This window comes from Vollenhovia emeryi, unplaced genomic scaffold (assembly GCF_000949405.1).
Source record: "Vollenhovia emeryi isolate VEMERY1.0 unplaced genomic scaffold, V.emery_V1.0 DF939149.1, whole genome shotgun sequence".
Lineage (NCBI taxonomy): Eukaryota > Metazoa > Arthropoda > Insecta > Hymenoptera > Formicidae > Vollenhovia > Vollenhovia emeryi.
The window spans coordinates 481,547-493,150 of NW_011967217.1; the positions used below are offsets into that span (position 1 = coordinate 481,547).

The window sequence follows — 11,604 nt, forward strand, 5'->3', positions numbered from 1 at the left end:
GAGAGAGAGAGAGAGAGAGAATGCGGATATTACTTGATGCAAAATTAACTCTCATATCCCATCAGTTAACTTTAACTAATAATTGTAAAACAACGTAGGTAGTTATGAAGAAAAAAATTGACTAGGTCTCAATTCATGTCGAAGCGATCGGTATCTTGATGCAACGCAGCAACATGTAGCGTGGTATTTCCAAAGCGATGAAGCATATTTCTCGGTTCGCTAGGGGCTGCGGCCGCCTAGTTCGGCGAGCGTCGCGACGCCTCACGAGGCGATGCCTTTTTCGTGCCTGTCGGGCAAGCACCATCCCACGAAAACGCGGGGGCGTCCAGACGAGAGCATATAATTGACGTCGCGACGCCGCCGAGGCACAGACGCCGCTCCACCTCTGTCCCGTGCACGGTACGTAGACATAGCATCACGAATTTCTGCTTCACTGACGGATATACATTTTTCTTTCCTTGGAGAACACGATCGTTTTCTGCCTGCTCCCGCGAAGACCTTATCAAGATATCCGCGTGTTATAGTGACTAGCGAACAAAAGTGATAAGCTGCTGTACCATTAGGATTATTCGAGATAACCAGCAACGCAGAGTAACAGCTTCAGCATTCTTATACTATTAGAATCATCCAAATTTAATAATAAGTCTAAATTAAATAATATCTAATATCTGTAATTAAAATAATATCTAAAACAGAGCTTATATTTTTAATTGTTTTCAATTAAAAATTATGAACAAGGTTTCTCTGTGTTTAAGATATTTAAGTTTTAATTCGCAGATCAACTGAAAGATCCAGTTTGTTAACAGAATTATTCAATTCCTTCATATGTTCATATCTACAAGTTATTCATATTTTCATATCTTTTATTGTCTCGTATTTCTTATATGTCTTATTAATTTTCTTTATTCATTATTTTCTTTTAATTGTAATCAATAAATTAGATTTGTGCATAGATTTATGCATGAATTAAATTTGGATGAGAAATGTTTAAAAATATTCTAAATTTTTAAGTTCAAGTACCTAATTATTTTTTATTTAATATGATACTTGCCTTGAAAAAGTTCTTTGACCTATTGCTGAATCCTCGGTAGAAGTTCAAGTTCGTAGCGTTTGTTGTATCCACTGGGATTGATTCTTGGCGTATCGTCAAGCCGCTCGCATCCAATGCACCCACTTGTATATCTATCTTTTGTTTCGATAACAGGCAGAACACGGGCGTCCTATTCGTAATAAATTAATCTTAATTCCTGATTATAACATTCTAATAGCATGTTTAACTTTCACCTACTTGTTAGATAATATTTGAAGAATGAAAATATTTTCGAACCAAAAGTATTTGTAAATTGATTTCTTTTAATCTACCTATAATATTCACAATTCCATTTCGATGATATTAAATAGTATTTAAAAAGTAAATGTTTCATAAATCAATCAGATACCTTTTTGAGATAGATTCTTTTAGTGTAATTAACATTCAATAAATTATTTTTGCAAACTTTTATAAGTAAGAAAATTTGAATATAAATAAGATTAAATTTAACTAATAAAATGTGAATAAAAGAAAATTATTTTGTAAATATTTTAAGATATAAGTTTGCACAATTTAATATCATTTTCAAGTACCATGACAGAAATTTCACAGAAAAGAATCGAGAGTACGACCCAAGTTACAAAATTGTAGACGTAATTTAAAAAAATTAAAACATTAAGAAACATTAAACATCTAGACACATTATTTGTTTATAATAACAAACGTTTAACGAACCAGTAAAATTATGAATCGCGTATATTAAGTTCGTAGATCTTTCGATGACCATAAAAGGGCTCATCTCCTGCGGATCGCACCCCTCGTGCCTTCTCTCTGTCTGTTCCTAAAATTACTCATTCCTCTAAGGATCGCTTCCCTCGACGTTGGTTAACTTTAAACATAGCTCGACCATCTCTCTTGGGTTTTTTCTAGAATTACAATTGGCGAGATACGAGTTGGGATTAGAGTTAATGTTAAATAACGTTACCGGTGCCGATCATAAAAAGCCGCGAATAGACGTGGGGCGAACGGCCATCTCTTCGTGGTCGCGCTCATAGTCGCATAGTTGAGGTCTTCGGCCGTGCAATTGCGTTGGTCCTTTTCCACGGGTAGGCATAATTTTGGCACGCTCGCCGTTGCCTCGCGGCGAGACGTTATGTTTTATCCGTCGTCGTCGTCGTCGTCGTCGGCTACGGCGGCAGCGGCAGCGTCGGCCACCATAATCGTCGCTTGAACTTATTAGGGAGCGTCCGTCGGCCGTACGTCTAAAGTTAGCGACGCGCTGAGCGAAAATAGCGTCGCGACGCTGGGGCTGCTTTGCCTATCGCTTTATAGGCAACTAGGTCAATTCTGGCTTCGCGCAATGCTCACCGGGAACCGACTTTATCGGAGAACACTCGAAATTCGCTCGGCTATCATCAAATGTGTGCAATGATATTCCTTTTTAAATAACTTCTGTTACATCTCAAGCTTGAATTTTGAAATAATCTAGATGGTCCGTTTGTAAAGGATCATGCAAACTTCATTCTTCGGGAAAGTCCTGAAAAATCTGCAATTAGATAAAAAAATTTTTTAATTAGACATGTAATAATTTTTACTATTTATACTCTTGATTTTTAATAATACAATAATTTTTATTCGTAACGAATTGAATAACTTGTAGTAGAATTATTGACTCAATTGCTTCTTTTAAATGAATGTGTAATTAATATTGTACTACTAATGGAAAATTATCAAAATAAAAAAGAAAAGAATGCATTTATGCGCAAATTATTTTTAATTTTATTTAATTTTACTTATAATATTTTTAGTGCTAATGTAATAGCGCTTGTATAATATTCTAAATTATATAATATTAAGTTATATAATACCCCTTTAAATTATATAACCACTTATAATTTATTTTTAATAAAATCTTAATTATTATTTTGCTTAATAAACATATACCCACAATACACAATATAAAAGCGTTACAAAAAAATATATATCTGTAAAATTAACATAAGCTACACATGTGATTATAACTACATAAGCAATTGCAAACTCGATACGGAAATAATCATAGACTGAGGGATTTTGTAATTTCTGTTGCAGAGTGTTAAAATTGAAGAAAAACAACAATGTGTGACGACGAAGTAGCTGCCCTGGTCGTAGACAATGGCTCCGGCATGTGCAAGGCCGGTTTCGCCGGAGACGACGCTCCCCGCGCCGTCTTCCCCTCGATCGTCGGTCGACCTCGCCATCAGGGAGTGATGGTCGGTATGGGTCAGAAGGACAGCTACGTGGGTGACGAGGCCCAGAGCAAAAGAGGTATCCTAACTCTGAAATACCCGATCGAGCACGGTATCATCACCAATTGGGATGACATGGAGAAGATCTGGCATCACACCTTCTACAACGAATTGCGTGTCGCTCCGGAGGAACACCCTGTCCTTCTTACCGAAGCGCCCCTCAACCCGAAAGCTAACCGTGAAAAGATGACGCAGATCATGTTCGAAACCTTCAACAGCCCGGCCATGTACGTCGCCATCCAGGCCGTCCTTTCCCTGTACGCTTCCGGTCGTACCACCGGTATCGTCCTGGACTCCGGTGACGGTGTCTCCCACACCGTACCCATCTACGAAGGTTACGCCCTTCCTCATGCCATCCTCCGTCTGGACTTGGCCGGTCGCGATCTTACCGACTATCTCATGAAGATCCTCACCGAGAGAGGCTACAGCTTCACCACCACGGCTGAGCGAGAAATCGTTCGCGACATCAAGGAGAAGCTCTGCTACGTCGCCCTGGACTTCGAACAGGAAATGGCCACCGCCGCCGCCAGCACCTCTCTCGAGAAGAGCTACGAGTTGCCCGATGGTCAGGTCATCACCATCGGTAACGAGAGGTTCCGTACACCCGAGGCCCTCTTCCAGCCTTCCTTCTTGGGTATGGAATCTTGCGGTATCCACGAGACCGTCTATAACTCCATCATGAAGTGCGACGTCGACATCCGTAAGGATCTCTACGCTAACAACGTCCTCTCCGGTGGTACCACCATGTACCCTGGTATCGCCGATCGTATGCAGAAGGAAATCACCGCACTCGCGCCCTCGACCATCAAGATCAAGATCATCGCTCCCCCCGAGAGGAAGTACTCCGTATGGATCGGTGGCTCCATCCTGGCTTCCCTGTCCACCTTCCAGCAGATGTGGATCTCCAAACAGGAGTACGACGAATCTGGCCCTGGCATCGTCCACCGCAAGTGCTTCTAAGCAATTACGCTCGATCCTATTCACTATTATTATTGTTATTATTGCTACACCTTTCCCTAAGATGTACCGTTCACTGCCGCATCGCTTCGTCTAGTTGGGTCTCCGTTAGTCGAATACTATTGTCGTTATTATTGGTCCGTGGCGGCGAGTCTTTTACCAACGACTATCATACGAGCATATACGTCATCTTTTGTATATAAGTTTACGTCTATGGAATAAATCGATCTTATATTCTCTCTTACAGCCGTTCAATTCGTAATTTTCATTCTTCAATACCCTTATATTTGTACAAATGTTGATCAGCAATACTTAATTGGATTAATAATTTACATTATGTGGACCATGGATCTTCCTCGGGATATATTTTGTCAGTAATGATAAAAAACAATTGGCCTATTAATTAAATATGTTAATCACTTAATATTAAACATTTAATAATAAATGTAATCTCTGAACTTTTTAAATCAAATTAATATAGTATATTTTTAATATTTACTGTTCTTATCACCACAGAAGAGTTATAAACTTGTAGAAGTGTAAAATTATGTCAAATGGGAAAATGCATACTTATATAATGCTGCAACTATAATTGGTGTCTAGAATTCCATGAAAAAATAGACATTAAAAGCTATTAAAAGCTAATCATTGCTAAAAACATTTTCTTCTATAAAAATTTGTTTATTAAAGCCATTGAATAACGAGATAAAATTATTTTAAATAAAAACTTTATAAAATTTATGATTTGATAGCACAGGTAACTGACGTGGAACAAATTTAGAAATATGCATGAAGTACGTTCTGTACATATTGCATTATATTGAATTATCACTGCTTTTTATTGATGTATTAAAAAAAATTAGACTTAATGATAAAACCACCTTAATTTAGCTGATACTACCATGTATTTCTCTGAGTTTATTTCATTTGTAATTCTATAGCAAGATTTACATGCCTAAAAATATATAGATGTTTATTACCCGTATCAACAAAAACATACAATTACGACAATATTACATAAAATGCAAGGCATAATCAAGATTACATAAAACATGGCCAAGGATATCTCAAACATCTGGCTACATTCCAGATGCTTAAAACCCAAAGTACAATTTCGTGATATTACAAAATTTTTTAGCAAAAATTATATAATACAACTAGGGAAAGGTGGCTATATCGTGTCGGTAGTATTATATATTCTCAAACAAGAAATTGAAAATAATAATTCTGTGTGTTTTAATTACTGCCAGATTGATCTACACACACATAATTCATAATTACATTAATTATAAATTCTTTCATGTCTTTAGGTCTCAACAAATTAATGACGGATGTGCAGTCAAATTTCATTGATAAACATGAGAGGCTTCTAAATTTTTTCGGTGAAATCATGATTTTTGCAACTAACTAAATCCTCCAGAGTGATTTTATTCCTGATCTTTCGGGATAAACAAAAAAAAACAATAACTTTCACCTTCAATCTTTCTGCTGGTGAAGATCTGGTGAAGATCTGGTCGTCTTTTCACACTCGTGTCGAAGCTATCCTGACGATTATCACGGCTGAACGTAATGATGACGAGTGAGAGGTGATTCGGCAACAAAAGATGCGCCCTTTCGGGGTTGAAACTGGCCAATGCGAATCGACATCAGCATCGGCTTTGCCGGAGATGCAAAAAGGTAGAAGAGGGGATCTTTGTGATGGCTCGAGCAAACGAGTCGCCCTGTGCACCTGCCAATTATAACAAATTGCAATTGATCGTTAGCTGCACTAGCAATTCTCTTCTGCTAATATGTTTGAATATTATACATTATACCAACGAACCGTGAGAGCGCTGCCAATGTTAACACACGCCAAGAATGCGACAATAATGCGAGTTATTATTCTTGGCAGCGCAATCTTGACAATTTAATGAATGTCTTTATGTCCGATATCTTGTGTAAGGAATTACAACTAAAGGCGAAAGTATTTATTTTTCAGGTAATTAATAGGCCAGTAATTAAACTTGTTACTCCATTCCGAAGGAAGAAATTTATTGCATCGCAAGAATCGTGACTATGCTTGAAAATAGACGTCGCTTCAAGACTCTCGTCGTAGCGATGGCTAGCACTTCAAAGTTTACTTCTTCGAGATGCAATTATTTCTGAAGCTGGATTCTTTCGAGTTTAATTCTTTAAGAGTTTCGATTTTTTTGAAACTTACTTTCTCAAGATTGAATATTTTTAGTTTCTATTTTGTGAAACTTGATCTTCAAATAGTTGATCGTTCGAAGTTCACCATTTTGGACCAAGATTCTCTAGAGTTTGCTTAGATCTTCACTTAGGTCTCTCTTTATACTCGCTTCTTCGAACTTTGTGACGTTCTATTCTTTAATTTTTCGTTCTTTTCCCCGAGTCTTGCTTGTTCTCGGACCTTTCAAATCTTACCCTTTGTTACTCTCTTGGAACCTCACCCCTTCGCCAAGGCCCGCAGTAACAGCCGACGGCCCTGTCGCGTAACGAGTCCTTATTTGGATCCGGGGGCCGTCGGCTACCACCGCGTCGTCGTCGTAGCCACCGCCGTCGCCCGCGATGCCCGTCGTATTCTTCTCTCTCCCTCCATCGCTGCTCCTCTCTTTAGGGCAAACTAAGGACTAGGCTGACTCTAATGGGCGGCACGGAGCTCTCGGCCCGACGTTAACGCGGACAGCCGATTTCCATGTAAGGGGCGGATCGCTATTTTCGGCCGCCGACCGATATGGATAAAGGGACCCCACGGAGCCGGTACCGCGCCACTTGCCGTTCTCGCCAGCCTCTTGCACGACGTTACACGCGACCCTAAGCGATCGTCGCCGATCTCTCTCCCTCGACTCTCACATCAGAGAACGGTAAATCGCCGTGTTTCCTAGCGATCGCGAATCGCATCGACCCTCTTGGTTCACGTGCATCATCTCTGAGGATTATCTCTTCCGATCGGTCTTCTTCGCTCCGTTAAGATCGCGAGGATCCTTGGTACCGGATCATAGGATCGGCAGTGATTCGACTAAATGGTGCCAAGATAAAGCTCAGTAAGCTTCCGAGTGTCGGGAGGGTTGATGGGACGTTTTGCGACAGGACCGATCGGACGATATTTTCCGAGAATCCTCAAGGAGAGCTGTGCGAACCGAGTGCGGTTTGCGTAATCGTGTCAAGAGTGATACCTAGGTGAATGTGCATAAGTGAATGTTAACGTGGTAGTTGTAAAGTTTATTAGTAGCCTATTATCGTCCTGAATTTCTATAGAATTTATTCCGAATACTTGTTACATTTTCAAAGACTTCTTTATCTCTAATTTAAGCATTAACTTGTACACGTAATTATTAAGTTAATTAATCAAATAATATTTCATTAATACCGACTTACCCCGCGAAAATCCTTTGCATCTCTCGGTGTGTATTCGCAGAAAGTAACAGTAACAGCCGACCAAGATGTGCGACGATGATGTTGCGGCACTAGTCGTGGACAATGGGTCCGGTATGTGCAAGGCTGGATTCGCGGGGGATGATGCGCCGCGCGCTGTGTTTCCTAGCATCGTTGGCCGACCTCGTCATCAGGTTCGTCAGAACACTGGCTTCTCATTTAGAGCGATAAACTTCTTTAGTCCAAACATTATAAGTTCATCATAAGACATGCTATATCAATTTTATATTAAAATTCTTTCAAGTAATGTACCATGTGTACGAAACAATGCGTTTCAACGTATTTTTCGACTCAAACTTAAGAACGCTTAGATTGTTCTCCGTTCGTCTGCAGGGCGTGATGGTCGGTATGGGTCAAAAAGACAGCTATGTCGGCGACGAGGCGCAAAGTAAGAGAGGTATACTGACCCTAAAGTATCCTATAGAACACGGTATTATTACTAATTGGGACGACATGGAGAAAATCTGGCATCACACCTTCTACAACGAATTGCGCGTCGCTCCGGAAGAACATCCTGTCCTCCTCACCGAAGCACCTCTAAACCCGAAGGCTAATCGCGAGAAGATGACGCAGATCATGTTCGAGACCTTCAACAGCCCGGCCATGTACGTCGCCATCCAGGCCGTCCTTTCCCTGTACGCATCCGGTCGTACCACCGGTATCGTCCTGGACTCCGGTGACGGTGTCTCCCACACCGTACCCATCTACGAGGGTTACGCCCTTCCTCATGCCATCCTCCGTCTGGACTTGGCCGGTCGCGATCTAACCGACTATCTCATGAAGATCCTCACCGAGAGAGGCTACAGCTTCACCACCACGGCTGAGCGAGAAATCGTTCGCGACATCAAGGAGAAGCTCTGCTACGTCGCCCTGGACTTCGAGCAGGAAATGGCAACCGCCGCCGCCAGCACTTCCCTCGAGAAGAGCTACGAGTTGCCCGATGGTCAGGTCATCACCATCGGTAACGAGAGGTTCCGCTGTCCCGAGGCTCTTTTCCAGCCTTCATTCTTGGGCATGGAGTCCTGCGGCATCCACGAGACCGTCTATAACTCCATCATGAAGTGCGACGTCGATATCCGCAAAGATCTCTACGCTAATACCGTCCTCTCCGGTGGTACCACCATGTACCCCGGTATCGCCGATCGTATGCAGAAGGAAATCACCGCACTCGCGCCCTCGACCATCAAGATCAAGATCATCGCTCCCCCCGAGAGGAAGTACTCCGTATGGATCGGTGGCTCCATCCTGGCTTCCCTGTCCACGTTCCAGCAGATGTGGATCTCCAAACAGGAGTACGACGAGTCTGGCCCTGGCATCGTCCATCGCAAGTGCTTCTAAAAGACACATCGTACCGAGAATCACGTTTACCATCGTCACGATTCTTCTCTTTCTCTTTTCTATTTCCTTTTCTATGCACACGATCATACTTCATTACACGGTCATATTCATCCACGACATACAGAGACGCGGGAAAGGAAGAGGAAGAGAAGAGAGGGGAAAGAAAGAGAGCGAGGGGGGAGAGAGGGCGAAGATTAGGTGTGAAAGATGATAGCGGGAAAAAAGACGGTTAATCAAGTGCCTTTATGTTACACATTTACCAAACTGTATTGTACTTTGTAGTTTATACACAACACGACTGTATGTTTACGAATGCTAATTAATTTATCGATAGTCTCCTCGGCCGCCCGAGCAACGAGTTTTCTTTCGGCCCGGCACGACGGCCCGAAACACATACATACATACGTACCGCACACGAAGATGCATGCTCGCTCGCTGATGATTGCGTAAGTTTGGCATTTGCAACACCTGTAAAGATGATTATCGACAACGACGAGGGACACGGCCGACCATTACCGGCCACATCGACGTCGGCTCATATTGCTGCCCGGCGGATTGTTCTTCTTATTGTACCTTACGATTATAACAATGGTAATAAAATCATATGTTATGTAATAATCATATAATTTAAACTACACGAGCGATCCCCTATACATACCAAAATTCTCGGTGGTGACGTTGCACGTGCGACCTTAAGGGAGAAAGCCGTCAGCTTCGTGCGATCGTAGAATGTAGCTCGAGCTTTTATTTTGCACAAAGGATTATCCATGTCGTTTCGAGACGGTACCTGCGGGAATATCGAATATACACAAGTACCCTGAATATAAAAACATTGGTATTTGCATATTCGGGATAATCGATGCGCAAAGTGCGATGGCTCGCAAATCCATTTCTGTCGGGCAACGGTATAATTCGTATTACGATCTGAAAAAGATTGGTATATTTACTATTTAGATTCTCGAGTCTATTTTAAAGCAAATAACGCGGATGAGTCCTTCATTTCAAACAATTCTTTTTCTCCAGCGTGAACTCGTGAAAAGTGAGAAAATTTCATTGACGAGTTCAATCTTTGCCAATAAAGTGTTTCACTTTTCACGAGCTCGCGCTGGAGAAAGAGAATCGAGCTGGATCGTAATATTAAATATAAACGGTGTAAGATCCGATTAAAACAGATGAATACACAAACTTCGACGGCGGAAGATTTGCCCAGGAAATGTTAAAAAGAGAAACAAATATGCGGCGGCTTCGGGGGTCACGTTAGGCCATAAACGGCCGACGGCCGCGTATCTCGAGCGAGCCGCTTCGCCGCTTTCGTTATATTTGGCGCGTGCCATGTGCCAGCCACGTGGCGTCGCCGTCCCGGGTACAGCCGGGAGGAGGCATGCACGTAACTCAATAGGAGCGGGCGAAAGTGCACGATACAGATTAAGAAATAGCAAAAATAGAGCTGCTATCCGTAGAATCGGCGTAGCGCGATGCGTGTCCCAGTCGGCCGTTCTCGCCCGAGATCACTGGTGTCTCGAGCGCTAAAATTAGCGACCGTTCGCGCGCGGCGCACGGGCAGGATGCCTCTCCAAGGATGTGGCGCTCTTCGAACGTTGGACCCGATCGCGCCGGGCTTCGCATCCCCGGCGTCCTGAACGCCTCCGTGAGTGGCCTCGACGAGGTGTCCGTTTGCGCTCTCGTTAACTAAGTTATAAAAATGAATTTACAGTTGATTTGCGATAGGCCTTCAGCATTGTTGTATAATCCCAGATAACGTGCTTGTCTAAAAGACATCTTCAAGACTTCTTTAAGACGTCTTGATATCTTTTAGACGTGTATGTCTAAAAGATGTCTAAAAGACGTGTTAAAGACGTCTTAAAGATGTCCTGTAGACATGCATGTTATCTGGGATTTGCAATTTGCGATTTCAGATCACTTGAAAAGGGCCCAAATCCGGGGGCCAAGACGTTGTAATCGGTTTTTGAATAAAAACATTGGCCAGTGTAGGTCGTTTAATCTTATGAAATTTGGTTTCAAATTACTGGCGATATATAATTACAATTTTTGTACATACAACTGGTTAGAAAAATTAGTCCTTAGTCAACATGTTTTAGAGATAAATTAGCTGAAAATTTTCAAAATTATTACACGAGAAAGGTTCCAGAAATAGCTCAACTGAAAGGTTTATAAAATATTTTACGTGAAACAATTCCGAGATAACTCAACTGAAAGATTTGAAAGATTATTTTCATGTGGAAGGTTTCAGAAACGTTTCTGTTACATTTCATATTGCAGAACTCTTTCGGAATAGTCGCACATGAAATATGAAAGGTCGAAATGATTTTGGAAACCTTTCTGGAAGCTTTCTGCAACAATCGGTGCTGTATGCCCAGATAGCCAGATCTGTCAGAACAGATTTCGTCAAATGCCCACTACAAATTTTGAAGAGACTGCAGATTGCATGCAGAAACTGATACATTCGACATGTTGCGTGTCGGCAGAAATACAACAAAATCTGCTCGCATAACTGGACCTGTTCGATTTCTGCCGACAATGGCCGCGTTCAGCAGA

General features: G+C 41.8%; 4 protein-coding genes across 5 annotated transcripts in view; 3 read left to right on the forward strand and 1 right to left on the reverse strand.

Moving 5' to 3' along the window:
* Positions 1–261: 261 nt before the first annotated feature.
* On the reverse strand, positions 262–6,873 carry LOC105565837. Its single transcript, XM_012019360.1, has 4 exons — positions 5,750–6,873; positions 2,016–2,576; positions 1,052–1,220; positions 262–498 (listed from the first exon to the last, which is right to left on the reverse strand). The coding sequence occupies exons 2-4, from the start codon at positions 2,081–2,083 to the stop codon at positions 262–264; spliced, it is 474 nt and encodes a 157-aa protein (XP_011874750.1). The 5' UTR covers positions 2,084–2,576; positions 5,750–6,873.
* LOC105565739 (actin-5, muscle-specific) lies at positions 303–4,528 on the forward strand. Its single transcript, XM_012019172.1, has 2 exons — positions 303–399; positions 3,122–4,528. The coding sequence occupies exon 2, from the start codon at positions 3,148–3,150 to the stop codon at positions 4,276–4,278; it is 1,131 nt and encodes a 376-aa protein (XP_011874562.1). The 5' UTR covers positions 303–399; positions 3,122–3,147; the 3' UTR covers positions 4,279–4,528.
* A 184-nt stretch (positions 6,874–7,057) lies between the features above and the next one.
* LOC105565740 (actin, muscle) lies at positions 7,058–9,666 on the forward strand. The gene is made up of 3 exons (XM_012019173.1): positions 7,058–7,139; positions 7,694–7,844; positions 8,044–9,666. Exons 2-3 carry the CDS (start codon positions 7,719–7,721, stop codon positions 9,046–9,048), a joined length of 1,131 nt encoding a protein of 376 aa, XP_011874563.1. The 5' UTR covers positions 7,058–7,139; positions 7,694–7,718; the 3' UTR covers positions 9,049–9,666.
* Positions 9,667–10,349: 683 nt separating this feature from the next.
* Positions 10,350–11,604, forward strand: part of LOC105565743 (ras-related protein Rab-21) — a 6,870-nt gene continuing 5,615 nt past the window's right edge. The window contains exon 1 of one of the 2 annotated variants that reach the window (XM_012019179.1): positions 10,350–10,714. In XM_012019179.1, the coding sequence (XP_011874569.1) occupies positions 10,628–10,714 (87 nt within the window). In that variant the 5' untranslated portion in view covers positions 10,350–10,627. The remainder of the gene's footprint in view (positions 10,715–11,604) is intronic. The other variant, XM_012019180.1, reaches the window with a different exon arrangement.